This window comes from Cebidichthys violaceus, unplaced genomic scaffold (genome assembly GCF_023349555.1).
Source record: "Cebidichthys violaceus isolate CVI_PGR_0920_01 unplaced genomic scaffold, fCebVio1.0.p SCAF_61, whole genome shotgun sequence".
Lineage (NCBI taxonomy): Eukaryota > Metazoa > Chordata > Actinopteri > Perciformes > Stichaeidae > Cebidichthys > Cebidichthys violaceus.
This window is the reverse complement of record NW_027176828.1, coordinates 501,133-525,428: the sequence shown is the minus strand read 5'-3', so window position 1 is coordinate 525,428 and position 24,296 is coordinate 501,133. Positions and strand designations below refer to the sequence as shown.

The 24,296-nt window shown below is 46.4% G+C and overlaps 2 protein-coding genes across 12 annotated transcripts in view; one reads left to right on the top strand and one right to left on the bottom strand.

Moving 5' to 3' along the window:
• The window catches only part of pikfyve (phosphoinositide kinase, FYVE finger containing), a 23,390-nt gene extending 5,492 nt beyond the window's left edge, over positions 1–17,898 (top strand). For 2 of the 9 annotated variants that reach the window (XM_068734102.1, XM_068734100.1), the window contains exons 4-44: positions 251–360; positions 495–666; positions 1,187–1,394; positions 2,731–2,757; positions 2,969–3,058; positions 3,169–3,325; positions 3,601–3,758; positions 3,914–4,025; positions 4,241–4,388; positions 5,662–5,826; positions 5,965–6,027; positions 6,115–6,244; positions 6,401–6,581; positions 6,677–6,751; positions 6,856–6,963; positions 7,048–7,188; positions 7,270–7,396; positions 7,501–8,327; positions 8,738–9,133; positions 9,993–10,082; positions 10,622–10,722; positions 10,813–10,884; positions 10,980–11,151; positions 11,247–11,425; positions 12,000–12,113; positions 12,752–12,860; positions 12,979–13,133; positions 13,268–13,364; positions 13,797–13,857; positions 13,959–14,087; positions 14,197–14,317; positions 14,489–14,584; positions 14,674–14,754; positions 15,390–15,484; positions 15,573–15,632; positions 15,809–15,985; positions 16,152–16,255; positions 16,338–16,466; positions 16,559–16,820; positions 16,936–17,010; positions 17,338–17,898. In XM_068734102.1, the coding sequence (XP_068590203.1) occupies positions 251–360; positions 495–666; positions 1,187–1,394; positions 2,731–2,757; positions 2,969–3,058; positions 3,169–3,325; positions 3,601–3,758; positions 3,914–4,025; positions 4,241–4,388; positions 5,662–5,826; positions 5,965–6,027; positions 6,115–6,244; positions 6,401–6,581; positions 6,677–6,751; positions 6,856–6,963; positions 7,048–7,188; positions 7,270–7,396; positions 7,501–8,327; positions 8,738–9,133; positions 9,993–10,082; positions 10,622–10,722; positions 10,813–10,884; positions 10,980–11,151; positions 11,247–11,425; positions 12,000–12,113; positions 12,752–12,860; positions 12,979–13,133; positions 13,268–13,364; positions 13,797–13,857; positions 13,959–14,087; positions 14,197–14,317; positions 14,489–14,584; positions 14,674–14,754; positions 15,390–15,484; positions 15,573–15,632; positions 15,809–15,985; positions 16,152–16,255; positions 16,338–16,466; positions 16,559–16,820; positions 16,936–17,010; positions 17,338–17,453 (5,990 nt within the window). In that variant the 3' untranslated portion in view covers positions 17,454–17,898. Of the gene's footprint in view, positions 1–250; positions 361–494; positions 667–1,186; positions 1,395–2,730; positions 2,758–2,968; positions 3,059–3,168; positions 3,326–3,600; positions 3,759–3,913; positions 4,026–4,240; positions 4,389–5,661; positions 5,827–5,964; positions 6,028–6,114; positions 6,245–6,400; positions 6,582–6,676; positions 6,752–6,855; positions 6,964–7,047; positions 7,189–7,269; positions 7,397–7,500; positions 8,328–8,737; positions 9,134–9,992; positions 10,083–10,621; positions 10,723–10,812; positions 10,885–10,979; positions 11,152–11,246; positions 11,426–11,999; positions 12,114–12,751; positions 12,861–12,978; positions 13,134–13,267; positions 13,365–13,796; positions 13,858–13,958; positions 14,088–14,196; positions 14,318–14,488; positions 14,585–14,673; positions 14,755–15,389; positions 15,485–15,572; positions 15,633–15,808; positions 16,032–16,151; positions 16,256–16,337; positions 16,467–16,558; positions 16,821–16,935; positions 17,011–17,337 lie in introns of those variants that run through there. The other 7 variants (XM_068734103.1, XM_068734104.1, XM_068734106.1 and 4 more) reach the window with 7 other exon arrangements.
• An 837-nt stretch (positions 17,899–18,735) lies between these two features.
• The window catches only part of ankrd44 (ankyrin repeat domain 44), a 28,196-nt gene continuing 22,635 nt past the window's right edge, over positions 18,736–24,296 (bottom strand). For 2 of the 3 annotated variants that reach the window (XM_068734222.1, XM_068734223.1), the window contains exon 28: positions 18,736–22,678. In XM_068734222.1, coding sequence (XP_068590323.1) covers positions 22,419–22,678 — 260 coding nt within the window. In that variant the 3' untranslated portion in view covers positions 18,736–22,418. The remainder of the gene's footprint in view (positions 22,679–24,296) is intronic. The other variant, XM_068734224.1, reaches the window with a different exon arrangement.

Below are 24,296 nucleotides of genomic sequence, written 5' to 3'. Positions count from 1 at the left end.
TTTTGCACTTTTTATTGATCGTCATAATCATGGTGTTGTTTCATACACATTTAAGGGAGGTATTCACAAGGTGTTGAAAGTGCATTCTGAAATGTTTGTCACGTTTAAATGCGCTGTGACGAAGAGGAATCAGATTATTATCACCTTACATTCCATTTTTAAAAAGGAGGCATATGTGACGACGCAGCAGGATTCCTCTTCCTGTGCTCATTGGAGGTCTGTGTGTCTCTGTCTACATGCATTGTTTCAGACGGCAGCAGGAAGTCGGATACTCCTCTCAGTAATCACGACCCTCGCACAGCTGTGCAACTCCGCACTGCACTGAAGAGGCTGAAAGAAATAATGGAGGGGAAGAGCCAGGTATTCCCGCACACAAGCCACACCTTCACGCTGTCTTAAATGGGTCACGCGTTGACCTGAGAGCATTTTAAATGTTTATGTCCTCCCTGTGGGTTAACGCCGTGGTGCTGGTGTGGTTGTTGTCCCGCTGTCAGGACAGCGATCTGAAGCAGTACTGGATGCCGGACAGCCAGTGTAAGGAGTGTTACGACTGCAATGAGAAGTTCACAACCTTCCGCCGCCGCCACCACTGCCGTCTGTGCGGCCAGATCTTCTGCAGCCGCTGCTGCAACCAGGAGATCCCCGGAAAGTTCATGGGCTACACGGGTAGGCGTCGCAATCACCATATTTTTCAAAGTAAAAGCCAAATAATGCAGGCAGAGCAGTAAACGCCAGGTGCTTGTTGTATAAAAGCGCATGCCAACCAAGCATAATGTTCATTTCCATTACTTTTAATTGATTCATTTCAACAACATAACCTGCTTTTTATGTGGATGTCCAATCAGTGTTCTATAGTCTATTGAAGCAATAAACTCCTCAGTGCTGCTATATTGAGTTCTCCTTTTGCACAGAGCTATGCAGACAGTGCCTACATGTACCAGGATGCATTGCATGCGTCCCACCGGCCGCATCCTCTTGCACGGCTAATGCAGCTGCAGCCCTGCTCAGCTAGTCGCTAGTTTGCAGTACAAGCAAAAGAAAACGTGGATGTTCTGTTCCTATCTACTCAATAATAAAGGTCTGTCTCTAATGAAAGCCTGGTACTCTGATGAGAATGTGTCTCTCTCTCTCCCTTTTGGTCTCTCTCTCCTGCGTCGTCTCTCGTCCTTGTCCTTTGTGAACCCAGGAGATCTGCGGGCCTGTACGTACTGCCGGAAGATAGCGCTGAGCTACGCCCACTCGGCCGACTCCTGCTCCATCGGAGAGGACCTGAGCGCCCTGTCCGACTCCACCTGCTCCGTGTGTGTGTTGGAGCCCAGCGAGCCTCGGACGCCTGTGGGCGGACGTAAGTCCAGCAGGAATATCTTCCTCGAGGAAGACCTGACCTGGCAGAGGTGATCACACACACTCACACACACACACACACACACACACACTCAGATCTGATTGCTTTTTTGCACATTTAAAATGATTAGCAATTTGATTTTGCCCAAATAAAATCAGAGAGAAGGCTGCATGATGCCTTCAGTGTCAGCTCTGAATCCACGCCTCATTCAGCCACACCTGCACTGCACCTCCAGTCCCATCCAGGCCGCTTACAACCCGTTAGTAGTAATAAAGAGCAATCACGTTTGAGCGGGCTTCGGTTGCATGCAGGGAAACAGTCCGAAAGCCTACAACCCAAATCCTGACTGTTATGTATTTCACGTCTTGTTTTTATGTTGCACAGGTTTGTTTCTTTGTCGTGTTGTGATTTTGCTGTAGTTCTCCATCCTCCTCCATCTCTGCTCGCTCTGTCTTGAATTTTCTGCTGTTTAAGACATCTGTGTGTGTGTGTGTGTGTGTGTGTGTGTGTGTGTGTGTGTGTGTGTGTGTGTGTGTGTGTGCTTTGTGAATCATGTTCGGTATGCTATATCCGTATCTGTTAGCCCTGACTGAGAGGAATTTACAGCACAGCTGTGAAGTGAGATGTAAAGATGTGATGTGATGGACCAATAAACTGTTTCTAAGTAATGAATAGCCTCAAAGAAGAGAAGAGGGAACATCTGTTTTAGGAAGCTTTAGTGAAGCACGAGGAGCGGTCTAATCCTCCTCTTCTAGTCGATTGACGTTGTTTTTATAGATTTCATTAAGCATGTACCCACCAGGCTCATTGTTAAGTGAATGCTTAAAGACCTCTTTGTTGAAAGGATCGTACAGGAATGCATGCGTTTTAGAACCTCACGCTCGTTTGTCCTCCCGCCTTTTTTTCAGTCCCGACGGCGACGCCTGAGCTTGTGGGTATCGGCCGACACCGGGTACCGATCAGATACCTGTGTTTAATTACGAGGAGCATCAGGCTTAAACATTGCTTTACTCACTTTGCGAAGCACAATGTAACAAATAAACACGTAAATATATACATTTACTGAAGTGTTAAATGAACAGAAATCACAATTTCGAGCGTAAACCTTTTCATTGCGGCAACAAATTGGTCAAAAGTTAAACAGGAAGTCAAATTCCAGAGTATATAAACATAGAATTGAAACATAGAATTGAACTGAATAGATAGGCTCCACTGTCGCAGATATCCGATCCAGCTGTTTTGAGTATCGGCCTGATATCTGGTATTGGTGCATGCCTAGTTTTGCTGCTGGTTATGTTGGGTTTTTTTTGTCGTGCTTCGTGCTTATTTGCTCTATTAACCTGCCTCAAAGAAAATCAGTTTCCTCTCTCTCTCTCCTGGCATAGAAAAACTCCTATTGGGATGAGAAAGAAGTGAGTCTTGCTGTTTGTTTCATTACTTTTTCACATCTGTCCGAGCTTTAGCCGTCTGTAAGTAACAGCTTTCCAGCTCTGTGACGAAATAGTCTTCAGTGTTCAAATGCAGTGATCATAAACTAGACATAGAGGAAGTGTAAAGAGACACTGAATGACCATAAATCTAAGTGTGTGTGTGTGTGTGTGTGTGTGTGTGTGTGTGTGTCAGTATGATTCACCAGGAGCAGCAGAACAGCGGCCTGACCTCCAGACTGACGACGCTACAAGAAGACGTCGGCAAATCGCCCGCCAGGAAGAGGTTTGGTTCCCTTCTTGTGAAGAACAATGTCTCCCAGCTGGATTCAGCACCCTGAACTCGAGCGAGAGGCCGGCAGTGTGAACCGGTGTCTGCGTGTCTCTCCTCCGCAGATCCGCCAGTGTGACCAACCTGTCGCTGGACCGCGCCGGGTCCTCCATGGTGCCTTCCTACGACAGCTCGGTCAGCCCGCCGACCAGCCGAGCCATGTCGGGCACCAAGAGCGGCGGCAAGCTGGACCACAGCGAGGAGGAGAGGAAGATCCTGCTGGTGGCTGCTTTTTAATCTTTCACGTTCAACGATTCATCGTCGCCTTGTTTAACTTGTCTATGAATATTTAAAGCCGTTTACCGAGTCTGAACTCAGCAGATGTAGGCCGCGGGTATAAGCCTGCTGTTAAACGTATTGCGCCGCTGAGCCGGCAGAAATCACCACAGGTTTGATTCCTCTTTTATCCAATCCTAAAAGAGGAAACAAACCGAAAACGTTGGCGTTATTAAACGTTTCTCGTGATTACACACTTGACACGCCTCGCATCCTTGCAGGACTCCTCCCAGCTGAAGGACTTGTGGAAGAAGATCTGCCACAGCAGCACGGGGATGGAGTTCCAGGACCACAGATATTGGCTGAGGACCTACCCCAACTGCATTGTGGGAAAAGAGCTTGTCAACTGGCTGCTGAGGAATGGCACCATCTCCACCAGGTAGCATCCCGCCGGATGAACAGATGTAGAAACCATCGGTGTCTCGATTGGCTTCCCTACATTTGCATAAAGCTTAATGCAAATGCAATATGCAAATACATGTCTTGCTTTTTTCCCTGATGGTCTGATTAAGTCCTGATGCTCCTGTGTTGCAGGGCCCAGGCTATCGCCATAGGCCAGGCACTAGTGGACGGTCGCTGGCTGGACTGCGTCACGCACCACGACCAGCTGTTCAGGGACGAGTATGCTCTCTACCGCCCCCTCCAGGTAACGGCCCGTCGGTGCACACACTGTGATTTCAGTTCGCAGATTGATCCAAACGTGCTTCACACTTGCCGCAACCTATTTGAACAGCTCATGTGTTGATATTGATTGATTCTACGGGGTCTTCTGATAACACCAGAGGACATATCACTTGTAGCTTCAGCGATTGTGCTGACGACGTCTCTCTGTCTCTCTCTCTGTCTCTCTCTGGTCTCCAGAGTACAGAGTTCTCCGAGACGCCGTCTCCAGACAGCGACAGCGTGAACTCCGTGGAGGGACATTCAGAGCCGTCCTGGTTCAAGGACATCAAGTTTGATGACAGCGACACAGAGCAGCACGCAGATGAGACGGAGTACGCCATGCCGAGTACGTATTGCATGTCTAACGCTTTAAGAAAACCCTTTTGTTGCCTTAGATCATTGCTCTGTGCACAGGTGGCTTTGGTCTGGTTTCCAGTGGTGGAAGTGCTGTCCTTAAGTACTGTACAGTCCTTAAGTACTGTCCTTAAGTACTGTACTGTACATAACTACTGTCCTTAAGGACTGTACTTGTCCTTAAGTACTGTCCTTAAGTACAGTACCTGTTCTTAAGTACTGTCCTTAAGTAATGTCCTTAAGTACAGTACCTGTTCTTAAGTACTGTCCTTAAGTAATGTCCTTAAGTACTGTACCTGTCCTTAAGTACTGTCCTTAAGTACTGTCCTTAAGTACTGTACCTGTCCTTAAGTACTGTCCTTAAGTAATGTCCTTAAGTAATGTACCTGTCCTTAAGTACTGTCCTTAAGTAATGTCCTTAAGTAATGTACCTGTCCTTAAGTACAGTACCTGTTCTTAAGTACTGTCCTTAAGTAATGTCCTTAAGTACTGTACCTGTCCTTAAGTACTGTACCTGTCCTTAAGTAATGTCCTTAAGTACTGTACCTGTCCTTAAGTACTGTCCTTAAGTAATGTCCTTAAGTAATGTCCTTAAGTAATGTACCTGTCCTTAAGTACAGTACCTGTTCTTAAGTACTGTCCTTAAGTAATGTCCTTAAGTACTGTACCTGTCCTTAAGTACTGTCCTTAAGTACTGTCCTTAAGTACTGTACCTGTCCTTAAGTACTGTACCTGTCCTTAAGTACTGTCCTTAAGGACTGTACCTGTCCTTAAGTACTGTACCTGTCCTTAAGTACTGTCCTTAAGGACTGTACCTGTCCTTAAGTACTGTACCTGTCCTTAAGTACTGTCCTTAAGTACTGTACCTGTCCTTAAGTACTGTACCTGTCCTTAAGTACTGTCCTTAAGGACTGTACCTGTCCTTAAGTACTGTACCTGTCCTTAAGTACTGTCCTTAAGGACTGTACCTGTCCTTAAGTACTGTACCTGTCCTTAAGTACTGTCCTTAAGTACTGTACCTGTCCTTAAGTACTGTACCTGTCCTTAAGTACTGTCCTTAAGGACTGTACCTGTCCTTAAGTACTGTACCTGTCGTTGAGTACTGTACATAAGTACAAATGGGAGGTGCTGGTACTTTACTTGAGTATTTTCTTTTCGTACTTTATACTAACAATTCAGAGGTAAATATAATTTTTTTTTTACTTTTCACTACATTTGTCTGGCAGCTTTAGTTACGTTACTCAGTCCCTTACCTGTCTGTCCAGACTCTGCCAGCCCCAGCAAGAGAACATCTGTCAGCAGTTTCCAGTCGGCGGTGGACAGCGACTCAGCGGCCTCCATCAACCTCAACATGGAGCAAAACAACGTCAACTTCCACATCAAGAAACAGTCCAAGTATCCACACGTCCCCTCTGGAGCTGAGCAGAAAGGTACATACCACTGAAAAACACAATATCTCACCTAAATATGTCACATTTCTTTTAAACTCTCGTGGTTTCTGTGCCTCTAACAAGTCGATATCTCTCTCTGTGACTCTACTGCTCATCTCCTCCGTCTCCCTCCTACAGCTGAATTCCTTCTGTCCGAGGATGGAGGACAGAACATCGTCATAAGCGATGCCTTCATCAAGGGTAGGAACTCCGCACTTCCTTATTGACTTCACACAGACAACACATTACATTGCCTGAATAGTTAAGCCTGCCTTGACGTCCCCACAGAGTCTCTGTTCGACCGCCGCGTGGAGGAGAAGGCTAAAGAGATGCTGTTTACTCCGCTGGGTTGGCACCACAGCTCTCTGGATCAGCTGCGAGAGGAGAACGGAGAGAAGAAGGCCATGGAGAGGCTGCTGTGAGTGGAGAGGACGCCTCGGTTTGGGTCCAGAGCTATTATTGATTATTTTGTGTCAGAAATATCTAGATATAGAGGAATACCGGGAACATGATGGGAACTTGGAGAATTGTTTTTTGTTGATCATAACGAAGATGTTTTCCTCGTATCGTTCAGCTCTGCCAACCACAGCCACATGATGGCGCTGCTGCAGCAGCTGCTCTACAGCGAGTCTCTGTCTCTGTCCTGGCGGGACATCATCGTCCCCGTGGTCCGTCAGGTGGTCCAGACGGTGCGGCCCGACGTTCGCAACTGCGACGACGACATGGACATCCGGCAGCTGGTCCACATCAAGAAGGTCAGACGCCGTCATTTTAATTGTGCACAGGAGACATGAAGTCAGCCGATTTTAGACTGTCCGCTTCAGGTGGTTTAACCGAATCTCCGTTTCAGATCTCCGGAGGCAGGAAGTTTGACTCGACGGTGGTGAACGGCTTTGTGTGCACCAAGAACATCGCCCACAAGAAGGTAGGATCAAGTTCCTCCGTTTCACGTTCGTTGTCTCTTTGAAATCAGCAGAAATTCAGGAGAATATTGGCAGCTTTAATAATACTTGTCTGACCTGTAATCAGATGAACTCCTACATCAAGAACCCCAAAATCCTGCTCCTGAAGTGCTCCATAGAGTATCTGTACAGGGAGGAGTCCAAGTTCTCCTGCATCGACCCCATTGTGCTACAGGTCAGTAGTGTCTTTTACCCCGGTTTCTCATTTTCCCTCCGTTTGCTGAAACTGAGGCCGGATTTGTCTTCGTCTCTCGCTCAGGAACGAGAGTTTTTGAAGAACTACGTGCAGCGGATAGTAGACGTCCGACCGACCCTGGTGTTGGTGGAGAGGACCGTGTCCCGCATTGCTCAGGACATGCTGCTGGAGCACGGCATCACCCTGGTCATCAACGTCAAACCGGTCAGTGACGTATCCGCGCTTCATCTTATGTACGCAGCGCTCCTGGAACACTTTTCAGCGTTCTCCTTTTTCCGTTTGTAGCAAGTCCTGGACAGGGTGAGTCGTATGACCCAGGGAGACCTGGTGATGTCCATGGACCAGCTCCTCACCAAACCTCGTCTGGGAACCTGCCTCAAGTTCTACATGCAGCCCTTCACCCTGGCCAACGGTGAGAAACACACCTCCACTCTACTCATTTCTGTTGCTGTGAGATTTTGAAGAAACGCCCTGTTGAGTAAACCATGCTTCTTTTTTTTGTTCGTGTCCCTCCAGATGAAGTGAAGACTCTGATGTTCTTCGAGGGCTGCCCTCTTCATCTCGGATGCTCCATCAAGCTGCGAGGAGCCTCCGAGTACGAGCTGGCCCGGGTGAAGGAGATCATAATGCTGATGGTATGTGTGGCCTACCACTCCCAGCTGGAGATCTCTTTCCTCATGGACGAGTTCGCCATGCCGCCCAGCTTGGCCCAGAGCACCTCGTTCCCCTGCCTGCTGGAGGGCACGTCTGCGGAGGAGGAGGAGGAGGCGGATGGAGAGACAAATGGAGGGAGCCTGGAGAAAACGGTAGTGCCCGAAGACTCGGCGCCGGGAGGACGGACCGAGGAGGAAGGGCTCGACACTCTCCAAGAGAAGCAGTGTCCCGACTCGTCCTCCCCTCTCCAAGGCAGGGAGGCTGTTAACGTAGAGGCGCTGACCTCCACGCCGTTTTCCGGTTCCATTGCACCGCCTCTGTGCGTCCCGCCTCCGTTCCTCATGGAGGAAGACCAGGAGATGGACTCGGATACTCTCATCATGGCGTCTGAGGGAGAGGCGGGGGAGGAAGAGGGAGGCCTGGTGAAGGGGGAGTCGCACGACACCGATGACGGGGAGGGTGCCGCCGCCACTCGCTCGTTCCGAGACCCGCTGCAGGACGACACGGGGATGTTCGTGACGGAGCAGGTGGATTCATCCGACGACCGCCTGAAGTCCATCTCTGCCGTCTTCAAGCAGGAGCTCAAGGACATCATCCTGTGCATTTCCCCCTTCTTCACATTCAAAGAACCGTTTCTCCTCATGCCTGCTGGCATGCACTGTCCCAGCAGGGACTACTTCCCAGAGAAGGTACCTAGCTTTGTTGTTGTTGTTAGTTTAGTTTACGCATACTGAATAATGATGATTTTCTTGATTAATCAATTAATTTAGTCTATAAAATGTCAGAAAATCCCAATTTCTGCAAGTCCAATGTCTATAAATGTCTTCTTTTGTCCGACCAACAGTCCAAAACCCACAAATATACAGTTTACATTGATACAAAACAGAGAAAAGTAGTAGATCTTGATATTTTAGAGGCATTGAACAGCATTTTTTAGGCTTTTTAACTTAAAAGATGACTTAAACAATTCATTGATTATCAAAACAACATGCTGATTTATCGACTAATCGCTTCAGACCGTTATCCAGCAGACTTTCCTTTACTTCTTCCGACTTGTACCGCGCTCATCCGTGTCCTCCCTGTCCTCCCTGTCTCCTAGGTCTACCTGTCTCCCCTTCTCAACAAGGACTACAAGGAACTGGACGGACGCAGGAAGCGGCAGCTCCTGAAAGACTCCGCCCCCTCCGCTCTGGTTAGCGGACAGACCAACGGCGGCCCCCAGCCGAAGCCCGTCGACGTGCTTCCCTCCCACAGTCTCACCAGCACGCGCATCATAGAGCAGCTGAGCGGCAGCCAGGGACTGGCCAAGATGCTGGCCGACTACCGAGCGAAGGGAGGTCGCATCCGACAGAGGGAGGCCGCCGACCCCTTCGGCGCCGCGACTCCCGTCGGCGCGCAGAGCAAAGCGCCGGACGCTCCGACGAAGCCGCCGGCGAGGGCCGACAGCGAAGAGGAGAAGCCGAGCAAGCTGACGGAGATGAGCTGGGTCCCCAAGGTGAGCAGCGTGGACACCGTCATTCACTCACACACAAAATGATCATGACATTCAGTGTAACTCACCAAAACGATCATAAAACATTTGAAAAGATTCGTTGTTTTTTATTTTTATTTTGGAGCATTTCAAAACCTGCATTGTTTACATCCACGCTGACTTCATAGCAGTCTTCTGCATTTCATGCCGTGTTACCCCCCCCCCCCCCCCCCCTGTAGATCAGATAAATGGTGTGAAACCAGTAACAGGAATGTGGATCACTTCACCTGCAAACAAAACAGGGACCCACCCATGAAGAGATCCTCTAATATTACTGAATATTAGTCATAATGAAATAGGATTGTGTTTGGGACTGTCGGTCAAGACTAAACATTCTACATTTGAAGAAGTCACTTTAAACGCTGAAGGTAAAAGTCACTTCTCAGTGTAGTCGGAGTGAAGTTTCTCCTCTGTGTTGCTTCCGCTTTTTTTGTTTTTTCGTTGACCAGCACTGGTGTCAGACATCTTCCCCCCGGACCGGACTGGGAAACTAATTTTCAGCTCAGGCCAATCTCCACACGTCCACCACACACCGTGTTCACTGTCGCCGTACCGTTTCTGTTTCCCGTTAATACCGGGGACGCAAAAACTGCTTCAGAAAACAGCCCAGTGTCTTCAGTGTCCACAGTTAATTGCTGTTCCATAAAGCTACAGGAATAATTATTCATATATATATATATATATATATATATATATATATATATATATATATATATATATATATATATATATATATATATATATATATATATATATATAGAGAGAGAGAGAGAGATAAATATATAATTTAGGAGTGTTTGTTTTGCACCTGTCGTTTCCTCAGAGCTCTGACTGGACTTGTGTTGATCATCACGAGGCTCTGGTTGCTCTGAGTAACTGGAGCTACTTCAACCTGAGAGAAAAGAGCGCCCAGGTCTTTATGTTCTCTATTCTCTCCCTGCACATGCATCTCCTGCTTTCCAACAGAGCATGCAATTTATCCATTTTTGTGTTTTTTAAAATAGGTAGAATTAACTCAGGAAAGGTAGTTTCTGCTAACAATAGGTCTTGTTTGTGAACATCGTCTTGCAGCGTTTATCCTTTGTCCCTTTTTTTAACTCGCTCCTCCCTCTCAGCTCCACCTTTTCTGTTGCTCTTCTTCTCCTCTTCACCCACGCTGTCCAGTTCTCCTCCACTCACGCTCACTCCAAACACTAAAAAAAAAAAGACATTGTGTGCATGCGCATGTGATGCACATGTGACGCCAGGCAGGGATTGTAGCATCAGGTTGAAGCTGGCGGTCTACAGCTCTGAGTGATTGGAGCGTTTTTTCGCTTTTCCTTTTTTCATTTTTAACTCTGGAATTCTGCCGATGTTCCCAATGGCCAGTCCGGCTTGTCTCCCCGATTGCTCATTTATGAGGGAAACTTATGAGTAAGGTGTGTTTGTTGTTGTTGTTGTCGTCGTCCTCAGCTGGACTGTCTGAACCCCGTCAACCACCAGAGACTGTGTGTCCTCTTCAGCAGCTCCTCGCCTCAGTCCAGCAACGCGCCCAACCCCTGCGTCAGCCCGTGGTAAACCCCGTTCATGTGGCGAGCATTAATAAAGAACCTCATTCCTTTGTCTTTGGATGAATTTGTAGCCATTTTGTTTGCTGTCACCAGGATTGTCACAATGGACTTCTATGGCAAGAATGACCTGTCCCTCGGTGTGTTCTTGGAGCGATACTGTTTCCGGTGAGATAAAACAACAGTGACTTGAATGTATTGTTGTGAAATCACAGAGATGGGAAGTTATCGTAACGTTGTGTGCGCGTGGATGTTCGCTCCAGGCCGTCTTACCATTGCCCCAGCATGTACTGCGAGACTCCCATGGTGCACCACGTCCGTCGGTTCGTGCACGGCAGCGGCTGCGTGCAGATTGTGTTGAAGGAGCTGGACTCCCCCGTTCCCGGTTATCAGCACACGATTCTCAACTACTCCTGGTGCCGCATCTGCAAACAGGTCAGTAATGACAGGGAAGCGGTGCGAAACATTCAGTCTGATTATCGGACTCGACTTCTCTCGGTTACGCTCGAATCTCTGCCTCTGGCTTCAAGGTGACCCCAGTGGTGCCGCTGTCCAACGACTCGTGGTCCATGTCTTTTGCCAAATACCTGGAGCTCCGCTTCTACGGCCACCAGTACACCCGGAGGGCTAACGCGGAGCCCTGCGGACACTCCATCCACAAAGACTACCACCAGTACTTCTCCTACAACCAGATGGTGGCTTCCTTCAGGTCGGTCAGCTGTCACCGTGTCCTCTGTCCTTCATTCACATACCGCTGAATAAGACTTATTCAAGTTTAATACATGAGATTTTAAGTATTAATATCGCAGCAAATAACTATTTATGTAAAGATACATTGGAGTAATGGCATCCTGAGCAGGGAATATTATTATAAGTGGAGCTAAAGTAATTAAAATATGTGTATTAATGTATTTTAAATGTGTTTTTAATGCAGGGTTTAAAAAAAAAAAAGAAATTTAATTTATTTTTTATTGTATTTTATTTTATTTTTTCATTTTGTTTTATTTTATTTTTATTTTTATTTTTTTTTATTTATTTTTTTTATTTTATTTAATTGTAATTTTATTTTTATTTTATTTTGCATTCGTTCACACTATTTTTAGTTAAATAAAAGGTCATTACTGTGACCGAGCGTCCTGGGTGGGATTTGCTTTTCCTCTACGGCAACCCTGAAGGGACATATGGTCTCCAATACAGAACGATAAACACGAGACAGTCTGTTACGTTACACTTCTTCCACTAATGCTCAAAAGCTCCTGTTGTGTTCACGTTCTCCTTCTCAGCTACACTTCTGTGCGGCTGTTGGAGATTTGTCTTCCTCGTCCCAAGATCTTCATCAGGAACCTGGGACCGTCGAAAACCAACCTGCAGCAGGACCTGAAGGACTTCTCTCTAAAGTAAATGACAGAGCTCATCGCTCCGCCTTCATTTAGACGCGTCCAAAGACGTCAAAGACGCCAGAGAAAAATGTCCATTTGACCGGTAGATTCCATTGTAACAACAGTAATGTTTAAGAGAAAAGAAAGACACGAGGAGAAAGACCACGGAGACATTCATACCAGAAGGGTTCATCCCTTTAATTCACGGATATCTGTCTTTTCTTGAGTTGACGCTTTGGCCCGAGGTTCATCCTCTGTGGAGCCTGAATGTGCTCAGCATGTTTTCCAGTAGCTTTTGAAATTTCTTGCGTACAACTGTTAAATTTCACCTGAGAGAGGCCTGCAGGGGTAATTATTGAGACCGTGATTATCCACCGCTGACTTCATTAAGCGCTGGCCTGCAGTGGTTGACAGCTTGATATTAAAGGCTGCAACTATATTTGACACTATTATAATCTGTTATTTTCTCCAGATTGTTGATCTATAAAATGTCCGAAAACAGTGAAAAATGTCAGATGCTTAAAAAGGACTTAAAGAATTAAGCGATCATCAAAATAGTTGGGAATTGATGAATTGACTTGTCACTGGGTTCAGTTTCTTTGCACACCACCTGACCTCTTCCACCAGTCCACTGTGTCCCTCTGCTCTCTCCTCAGAGTGACTCAGGTGTATCTGGCCATAGATGACCGCCTCACCTCCCTCAAGACCGACACCTTCAGTAAGACGCGGGAGGAGAAGATGGAGGACCTCTTTGCTCAGAAAGACGTAGGTTCTTTCTTTTTCCTTGCCCGTGTGTCTCTGGTTTTCAGTGGTCGTCGTCTAGTCTCACAGTGGCTCTTCTGTGTGTGTGTGTGTGTGTGTGTGTGTGTGTGTGTGTGTGTAGATGGAAGAGGCGGAGCTGCGGAGCTGGATCGAAAAGCTCCAGGGGCGACTTCAGGCCTGCTGTCTGGATTCTCCTCAGCAGGTGCAGGCGGTTCTGGAGTCGCTGGTGATGAAGAAACAGAGTCTGTGTGAGATGCTGCAGTCCTGGAACGGCAGGTCAGAGCCACCGCTGTCGTCCTCTTAACACGTTTTATATGAGCGTCATAAACGCCTCATTGGTAGTGAGTTGGTGAAGACGCCGTTACCTGTAGTCAACTCCTGTATTTTTCTGTGTGTGTTTTTCGGCGCAGGCTGCAGGAGTTGTTCCAGCAGGAGAAAGGCAGGAAGCGTCTGTCCGTCCCTCCCAGCCCGGGCCGACACCGACAGACCGCCGCTGACGACAGCAAGGTCGGTAACACCGCTACGTTTAAGTAACCGCGTCAGCGTTACTGCAAAATGCTTTTTTTGCATTACTGAAAACATTTTTTTTTTGCTTTTTTTCAAGCAAAAATGCCAAAAACGCGGTACTTTCAGTTCCCCAAATGTGAAGATGTGTTGCTTTTCTGTCTCTTGCATTGTAGTAAATGTAATTTTTGGGGTTTTGGACTGTTGGTTGGACAAAAAACAAGACATTTGATGAAGTCACTTTGTGCCGTAGGACATAGTTTTGGGTACTTTTCACTGTTTTATAAACAATTTATTGGTCCATTGAGGAAATAGTTATCAGTTGCGGTCCCAAACAAGTTACTGAAGTTGATGTAAACACAGCTGATTGGCTGTGTAGCCCTACCTCCACTCATTTAAGTTTTAATTCATTTGTTCATTCATTCATTTGTTCAGCAGAGTACCCTGGACTCCTCCCCCCGCAACCCCTCACCTGTGGTGCAGAATGGTGACAAAGGTGAGTTTTCTGTCTCCGACCTGAACCCCTTCCTTCTTTAATATGACTGAGTGAAGATGACTGTAGTTCATGGAATTATGAATATTGTCGTTCACCGACAGAGGACCGTCACCTCTGCGTACTGCCCTCCACCTCCTCCTCCTTGCTGCCGTCACCAGGAGAACCTGGAGCGGAACCTTTCACACCTGGTCCCTCCTTCACTGAGCAGGACTCAGTCAGCATCCCAGAAGGTGATGACACACACACACACACACACACACACACACACACACACACACACACACACACCACTGTAGCTGGTCTAATCCGTATACATGCTTTGATTGCTCTTGTTGTCAGATGTGTTTGACGGACACTTGCTGGGCTCCACTGACAGCCAGGTGAAGGAGAAATCCACCATGAAAGCCATCCTCGCCAACTTCCTGCCCGGCAACAGCTACAACCCCATCCCTTTCCCGTTGTGAGTGATGCGCCGAGGGCGAGGCCCGGTTTAGTGTCTCTCTAAAAAAACTCCCTAAAAACACTTTAGATCTTTGTCTTGTTGAGTTATTAATGATGAAGAGAATCCCTCATAAGATCCAGGCGATGCCGCACTCAGTGAGTCTCTGACTGTCTGATCTGTCGTCGACAGCGACCCGGACAAACACTACCTGATGTACGAACACGAGCGGGTTCCCATCGCCGTGTGCGAGAGAGAGCCCAGCTCCATCATCGCCTTCGCTCTCAGGTGACGGCCGCCTGCTCTCTTTAAAAAAAAAAGAAAAGCGCTTCGGTGTGAGACGTGATGTCATTCTGTGTGTTGTTTTTGCCTCCCAGCTGTAAGGAGTACAAAACGTCTCTGGATGATCTGTCCAAGACGTCCGGCGCGGGCGGAGACGAGACGCCGCAGGTCATCAGGTACCAAACACACAATCACTCAAGTACTCTACCTGTGTTTTGAGGTACTTTTTCTTGACTTGAGTATTACAATTTACTGCTACTTTATACTTCTACTTCACTACATTTCAGAGGCAAATGTATCTGACAGCTGTTACATTAACAAGGTCTGTGGATTACCTTAAGTATATATATATATATATATATATATATATATATATATATATATATATATATATATATATATATATATACAGTATATAATATATATGTATGTATATATATTATATTTGAGAGAAGGCATATATTTCCAAAATAAGGCATCTCACACCAAAACAATCTAGATTAATAAAGAGCATTAAATTAAAGTGTTTTTGATTTAATACTTTTTGCTTCAGTGAAATCTTGAGTTTTAGAGTTTTACTGTTGTGACAAAGTGTTTTTACAGAGTGGTATTACTACTTTTACTGAAGTAAATTATACTACAAGTTATCTTTCCACCACTGTCAGGAATTGTGCAAATAAGTTAATAATGTAAAATATACAAGAAACAAAAGAATCAGGAAGTAAGTAAGAAGGAATACATGTTTTTTTTCCGGTCAGCTGATCACATAATAATGAACAACAAACACGTTAACTTCTGCTGTCCTCTTCAGTGCCGGGGAGAGTCGGGCTAAGAGCAGCCCGGCCCGGCCCAGCGAGTCGACCTCGTCCCAGCAGAGCCGCTCCAGCGTGGAGACGGATCCCCTCAGTAAGAGCTCAGGTCAAACATCCGCTTCACTCACTGACGATGTAAGACGTCTACATGTGGGAAGATTCACGTGTCTCACTGTTTGCAGAGGATGCAGACCTGGCAGATAAGCAGAAGAAGCAGACCCTGAATCCACACGTTGAGCTGCGTGAGTACATGGATCTACCTAAGAGATCAGTGGTGGAGGAAGCATTTAGATCCTTAAATGTACTCTGTTGCAAAAGTCCTCCATTCAAAATGTCGGTCAAGTAAAAATACCTCGAATTAGTACACCGAGCGCGATCCTTGAGTGACGTGAACCTTCGTCTGTCGCGGCGTTTGTAGAATTCTCCGACGCCAACGCCAAGTTCTACTGTCGGATCTACTACGCCGAGGAGTTCCACAAGATGCGCGAGGAGATCATGGAGAGCACCGAGGAGGAGTTCGTCCGCTCGCTGTCCCACTGCGTCAACTGGCAGGCCCGGGGGGGGAAGTCCGGAGCCGTCTTCTACGCAACAGAAGGTCGAGTTTCTACAAGTCACTAGTGCTCAAAGTCACTGAAACGGAAGTAAACGGGACATGTTTCTGGTTCTAGTGTACATATTGTTAAATCTCTCTATTTCTGTTGGTCCATCTCTTTAATAAAAGCGTGTTAATAACAGGAACCGTCTGCTCCTCTGTGTGTCAGATGACCGCTTCATTCTGAAGCAGATGCCCCGACTGGAGGTCCAGTCCTTCCTGGACTTCGCTCCTCACTACTTCACCTACATCACCGGAGCCGTGCAGCAGAAAGTACGGTCCACGGAGAGACACGTTGTGTATCTCTAGCAGCTGAGTTTAGATGAGTGACAAACCTGATTTCTTGTTACCGCAGCGGCCGACGGCGCTGGCGAAGATTCTGGGCGTTTACAGGATCGGTTACAAGAACTCCCAGAACAACACGGAGAAGAAGCTGGACCTGCTGGTGATGGAGAATCTCTTCTACGGACGCAAGATGGCTCAGGTAAGACCAAGTACAACAAGTATCCATATGTATATCCAGTTTGAGAGCAGCTCAGTCCCCGACATGCCGATCCGTGACGTCTTCCTCTGCAGGTGTTTGACCTCAAAGGTTCCCTGAGGAACCGCAACGTGAAGACGGACTCGGGGAAGGAAAGCTGCGAGGTGGTTCTGCTGGACGAGAACCTTCTGAAGCTGATCCACGACAACCCGCTGTACATCCGCTCCCACTGCAAGGCCATCCTGCGGGCCGCCATACACAGCGACGCCTACTTCCTGTCCAGCCACCTCATCATCGACTACTCGCTGCTGGTGGGGCGCGACGACGCCACCGATCAGCTGGTGGTCGGGATCATAGGTGAGGAGGAGGAGGAGGAGGAGGAGGAGGAGGAGGAGGGCGTCTCTCAGCGCCGTGTGTTAGTTTGGATCTTGTTTGGATGTATTTATCTGGTGACGTCGTCTCTTTGCTGCAGATTATATCCGGACGTTTACCTGGGACAAGAGGCTGGAGATGGTCGTCAAGTCCACCGGGATCCTGGGAGGTCAAGGTGAGTCTTAAAGGGACAGCTTGGAGTCTTTAAAGTGGGGTTGTGTGAGGGACTGACCCGTAGTACTGCAGACAGGAGTACCGGCACAGAAGACGTCTGTCAAAGTGTTCAAGGCAAGCTGTGCGTGACTGTGAGTTGGTTTAGGGTCCTGATGGGCAGGTGGGGGGGGGGGGGGGGGCACCCTAAGGTGTAGCAATTTCAGAGATCGTAAGACTAGAAAGGTGCGATACAAACACAAGTCCATTGACCAAAATCTGACTATTCTGATGTTTTTAAGGGCTCTAGTTTCATTCGACGTCGCTTCCCGTCTCTCGTTGTCTCGTTCAGGTAAGATGCCCACCGTCGTCTCTCCGGAGCTCTACCGATCTCGCTTCTGCGAGGCCATGGACAAATACTTCCTCATGGTACCGGACCACTGGACCGGCCTGGGCGTCAACTGCTGAGCAGTGCGTGCATGTGCAAGTCCAGTAATACTGACACACACAGACACACACACACACACACACACACACACACACACAGACACACACAGAGGTACTCACGCTCCTCAGTCTGTGAGTTCAACTCAAGCACACTGGACGTTGAGAAGAGACTGCAGCCTGTGTATGAACCAGTACACAGCATCATTCCATAGAGGCAGCGCCGCTCTGCAGCATTGAGACAATTCAGATCTTTTTTTTTTTTTTTATCTTTTCAATATTATCAGATTATTATTTATCCCGCTCTGAAACCCTGACGTGTTTCATGGAGGGTTTGTTGTTTTATTAAGAGTCTGGAAACTGTTTCAAGAGGACCCACTGAAAACATTCAGTTTATAAACTAAACCTTGTAATTTAATGTTTGTAAATGTACAGAGATTATGGAACTATTAAAAGATTATTAACTGTTGTGTGTGTGTGTGGGGGGGAGTTTTTACATTGTTAATGAGGAAGAAATGATGAATATCAGATGTATCGGAGATGTGAACGGCTGATATGTGGAGTCGTGTACTTGGAGCTTCCAGTCCTGCGTGAAGATGCCGGTCCTCCTCAAGAACCTCCAGAAGACCAGCGTCATCAGCTGTAAACACAGTCGGGTGACGGAATCCTAATTCTTTCAGGTTCGCCTCACTCGACTCGATGCATTCAAGCGCGTGTTGAAGATGATCCGCTGAAGTTCAACCCAAGCATCAGAATGTGACTCATGGGACTGTTAACATGGCGTGGTGGTGATGGTGGTGGTGGTGGTGGTGGTTAATGGGGATCTATGAGGGAAGCCGCCGTTGTTCTGGGTTCCTTGTTGAGGGTCACATGGTCGGACCGGTTCAATAGAGGATTATGAAACCATCGCCTGGTCTGATGAGTTCTGGGAGGGTCACAATTTAGCGTAAATAGTATGACATAAAAAAATGATTATTGTATGTTATAAAATAATCTTTAAAGTCATAGTATATAGTATGTCATGAATATGTCATAGTGTACTTATCACTCATAGTATATGTCATAAAAATTGTAAAGTATTTCATAAAAGTCATAGCTCAGTATATCATAAGTATGTAAAAAAAACATAGTATAGTGTCATAAAAAGTAATTAAGTATTTCATAAAAAGTCATAAATATGAATTTTCAAAGCAACACAAAGTAAAGAATTAATTAAAGTTCATTTAACTTACATGCATGACTTTTTTTTTTTACACTGAAGAATGAAACTAATCGGCTAAAAGAAAAACAACACAACAGTAATTTCAAACATTTTTTTTTTTATAATTGTACAATTTTTATAAAACAACGCGTAGCTGACAAACAGCCCTCAGCATGTCGTACTGCATCAGGAACTGGTATGAACACCATCAGACACGTGACCGTAGCGATTGTCAGGATTGGTGAAGCTCGTTTCCTGTTAGAATAATAATAATAATAATAATAATAATAATAATACTGGCAGACAGATTCAGTCTCTCAGCAGACAGAAAAACACTGCTTCTGAACAACGTGTGTGTGTGTGTGTGTGTGTGTGTGTGTGTGTGTGTGTGTGTGTGTGTGTGTGTGTGTGTGTGCGCGTGCTTATCGGCCGTCTCCACTTCAATCTAACTGCAGCTTAAAAAGGGTTCTGAATTTAAAATAAGCTCGTTAATAGTAATATGCACGACTTGACGTCACTTCTAAAGTCCTGTGTGATGGAGATTTGTTTTCATACAAAGCTTTACGTGCTTCGACATTATGTACAAAATCAATTTCATATCAGTACCTAAAGCTAACCCTCTCTCTCTCACACACACACACACACACACACACACACACACACACACACACACACACACACACAACTTAAAGAGTGAGTCTGGAGATATTCTATCGTGTTCTTATCGTCTACAAAGCCCATGAAAAGACCACGTGTTCTGAAAGCCTCGTATCTCATCCTCCGCTGTGCTAACGAGCTCCATTTACGTCTAAAAACTATTAAAAACATCGTCCTGCTGCCATAAATACTCCAAATGTTGATTAATCCGCGGCTGAAAATAGTCCCCAATAAATGCACTGTTTACCTCCATTATTTGAGTGACTTTCGCTAAAAACTACAGTTCTCAGCTGCTGAAGCAAGTTATTTAAGTTATTTAACCCTTTTTAAAATCAAAGTCGGTCACTTGTGACAGATTTGCACATTGATGGTTTCGGTCTTCTTCAGGGGTTTGTTGACGACGAGAGAAGTACAGAACATCAGCGGACCTCCGGGGAGAGGAAACAGTGGAGTGAGACGTCATTTCACGAAAGAAACTAAAACCAGGCCTGCATACTGGTCCCTCGTGCAGAGATCCCTCTCAAACCGTCATTCAATGCAACATAACGCTCGACTCATTAAAGAACCATTTCACCCAACGTTGCAGATAACACACTCATTTTGGCATCTGGTGGAAGACGGCCGCGCGAGTAGTTCTGGTTGGTGTTTGTCCACGTTTTGAGATCTCCGCCTCCGCGCTCACGAGAATTAAAAATGAATCAAAGCTCAAAAACCAATCCGTCGTTATGTCCTGAAAACTCCACAGACCTGAGATCACTTTGCACCGGAGACACTAAAGCAATAACACACCGTTCAATAGCTCAATTACTCTCTGCTTTAGAAAATTACATTTATTTGAAAATAGAAACAGAACGTAAAATATATTAGTTAACATATTCAAATTGATTGTTTTTTTGACCAACAGTCCAAAACCCAAAGATATTCTGTTTAATGAAGGAAAAAGAAATATTCACGTTTGAGAAGTTGTGAATTTTTTCCTTTTTTTTTTGCATAAAAATATTACTTTCAATATTAATATATTTTTAAAAACAGTTGCTGATTTATTTGCTGTTGACAAATAGTCTTAATACTTTCAGCCGTAGCACAACAAATCCTTTAAAAAGCAACGTGTGCACAGTGAGCTCTGAGCAATTTCTCCAAATAACTGCGACAAAACATTTAGTGGCTATTCTGGAGCTTTCAATCACATCACATGAACTTCTTCGGCAGAGGGAAGTTATCCCAATTGTTATGAAACTGAGGATGTTTACATTTTCTTGCACTTAAAGGGACTTTCTGTCCACGTTAGCTTAAAGGAGCTTCAGATGGAATTCTTTACAGCGGTTCATTTAGTAGCTCTTCTGGAGCTTTCGATCACTGAATCTGGGAAATCTTTTCCCCAAATGTACTTTAGCTTTGAAGAAGTCTGAGATGTAATGTAACCATTACCCACAATGTACCCGTGTTGCACGTCGTCCCCTCCTCTCTCGCTCCCTACGTTTCCTGCTTCCTGCCCTCTGAACTGTGAAATATCTGAAAACCTGGACAAACGCGCACGGCTCAACACCACCAGGGTTCAGTTCTTCAGGTGAGCTGATTCTTTAAGAGTATTAGAAGCTACAGACTAAAGGTTCGTCATGAAAGAAACTGAATCAACATCAAGGCACTGGACACCTTAGAGACAATGGCACATAGCTGGTAGGTAGACAAACAGAGGTGAGGGGGAGGGGGGGGTCAAGGCCCTGTGTTATTTTACATTTTAAGTGCTGGTAGTATTTGTACCATCATGTAATAGATCATAAATACCACAACGAAGTGAGGGAGACCTAACGGAGCTGGAGACATTTGGTCTTTGTGGAGAGTCTGGGCTGAGCTGCCCAGGTGGGAATTGGTCTCAGTTGGCTTTCCTGGTCTACAGGTGGGGGTCGTGGGGGGGGATGTGGAGTCAAAACGGTGCAGGAGGCCGCTCTAGGTCACAGGACACAATGCATACATCTCAGCCTTCTGCACAAACCCTGTGTTCAATCAGTGGGTACATCCCTATCCCCTTATTTGACGGTTCCTCGCTCCACTGTCCTCAGAATCAATCCGGTTCCACAACATGAAGGTAGTTCAAATTGACTTATTTCAATTTGAGATATAACTCGTTGGAATGATTAAGTAGCCTAAATGTTTTAGGAAAAGTGGAGATTTTTAAATGCAAGACATTCTAATTGTAACTCAACTTATTTAATAATGAATTTAAAGACAATATCAACAGAATGCTGCCAGTAGAAACGTCTCGCATCTTTTCCTGAATCTCTCCTCGTGCAAATGAGAAAACTGTGGATGCAACGGAGGGAATGGAGATGTACCCAGTGTGCCGTATTCTAATTATTGTGATGAATATTTAAAACTACTAAACATCTTATTCACATTCCAGCAACAAGTTCATCAAAACCTAAAAGCAACATCCAAATTTGTGCTTCAGTCGTTTTGTTAACGGTTTTAAAATAAGCAAGCTCTATGTACCTGTTCATCAGTGTGTTAATTATTTCCGTGTGGAAGTCAAATATTTGGTACAACAACAAGCCTAAGATCATAAAAAATAAAGTTAGAATGACACTTAGCTGTCTTATTGGCCTATTACATTTTGTACAAACCGTTAAAAATGGCTTCTTCTTTTGTTTTTTTAAGACAAGTCTCAGAGGCGAGTTGCTGTGCCATGCAGAGACTAAAGTACCGAGGTCCGTTTGGATTTAAGCACCCGTGAGTAGAAACAACAAACCGTGGTGTGAGTTCACACGAGCATGCAGACCCGTACCAGAACTGGTCCAGATCGGATTCTTCTTCTTCTTCGTGGAGCAACTCACTCAGCTGCAGTAGTCAGTCTGGGGCAGGGCGGCTGCTCCCCTTATTGTTTTTTGGAAAAAATGGGCACTAAGAAAAAGCGCTTGTAGGGCTTTCAGCCCGGTGTCACACAGATGGGCGATTCTGTACAAGATACAGACACTGCAAAAACATCGGAGCTGTGTCACAACCAAGTCTCTACCCGTCTCCCTCAAGAGTGCACTTTACAGTCTAAAACACTGCATCGGTCCTGGAGGGGAGGAAAGGTAACATGTTCAGGTGCACAGCTCGAGGTAGGAGGGTAGGGAGTCGGTTCAGAGGGGTCAGAAGGTTTCCGAGTCCTCCGAGTCGTTCTCGGTGGTTCCCTCGCTCGAGGGTCCGGAGGGGTTCCTGGGGCTGCGTGGCCCCCGAGGGCCGGTGCCCGGGATTTTACCCCCCTGGTGGGGCAGCTGCCTCAGCAGGGAGCCTGGGGAGGGAGCCCCGGAGCTGCAAGGGGAGCAGAAAGGCATCATGGTAGCCAGAATGAGAGCCAGACAGTCAGCCACCTCTCTGCTAGGAGCGCAAGCCAGAGCAGGCGTCAGACCTGAGAGAGAGAGACAGAGAGAAAAAAAGAGAGGAAGGGGAAGGAGAGGTAGGGGATGGGGGGGCAGAAAGGAAAGGGAGAAAGGAGGAGAGGAGAGCGAGACGTAGACGGGGAGGAAGCAAGGAAGGCGAAGCAGAAACGGGAGCAGAAGACAAAAAGGAGGGACGGAGCAGCATTCCATTAGTGTTCAGCCAGCTGACAAAGTACACAGAAATGAGGGAAGGTACACAGACATGAGGAAGGGGACACAGACAAGAAGGAGGGTACACAGACAAGAAGGAGGGTACACAGACAAGATGGAGGGTACACAGACAAGAAGGAGGGTACACAGACAAGAAGGAGGGTACACAGACAAGAAGGAGGGTACACAGACAAGAGGGAGGGTACACAGACAAGAGGAAGGGTACACAGACAAGAGGGAGGGTACACAGACAAGAGGGAGGGTACACAGACAAGAGGAAGGGTACACAGACAAGAGGAAGGGTACACAGACAAGAAGGAGGGTACACAGACAAGAAGGAGGGTACACAGACAAGAAGGAGGGTACACAGACAAGAGGGAGGGTACACAGACAAGAGGAAGGGTACACAGACAAGAGGAAGGGTACACAGACAAGAAGGAGGGTACACAGACAAGAAGGAGGGTACACAGACAAGAGGGAGGGTACACAGACAAGAGGGAGGGTACACAGACAAGAAGGAGGGTACACAGACAAGAGGAAGGGTACACAGACAAGAGGAAGGGTACACAGACAAGAGGGAGGGTACACAGACAAGAGGAAGGGTACACAGACAAGAGGGAGGGTACACAGACAAGAGGAAGGGTACACAGACAAGGAGGGTACACAGACAAGAGGGAGGGTACACAGACAAGAGGAAGGGTACACAGACAAGAGGAAGGGTACACAGACAAGAGGAAGGGTACACAGACAAGAAGGAGGGTACACAGACAAGAAGGAGGGTACACAGACAAGAGGGAGGGTACACAGACAAGAGGAAGGGTACACAGACAAGAAGGAGGGTACACAGACAAGAGGAAGGGTACACAGACAAGAGGGAGGGTACACAGACAAGAGGAAGGGTACACAGACAAGAGGAAGGGTACACAGACAAGAGGGAGGGTACACAGACAAGAAGGAGGGTACACAGACAAGAGGAAGGGTACACAGACAAGAGGAAGGGTACACAGACAAGAGGAAGGGTACCAGACAAGAAGGAGGGTACACAGACAAGAGGAAGGGTACACAGACAAGAAGGAGGGTACACAGACAAGAGGAAGGGTACACAGACAAGAGGAAGCACAGAGCACACAGGAACAACCAAAGCTGTCGTGTATCACTAAACAACAAATCATACATCCAATAAAAAGCAAAGAAGCGTTGTAAACAGTTTAAATCAGGGTTCCCACTGTCATCCAGGAACTAAAACTCCAGAACGTCTTCATGTCTTTTATTTTATTTTACAAGTTAGTCAGATTTTTAAAAGACTTTATTCTCCACACGTCCACTGAGACAACTTTAAACCCTTCAAGACCCACTGCTTGAACTATTTTACACATTAACGTCCGTGGGAATCAGTGGGAACCCCTTTTAAAGACAGATTGACTCACAGCGCACATG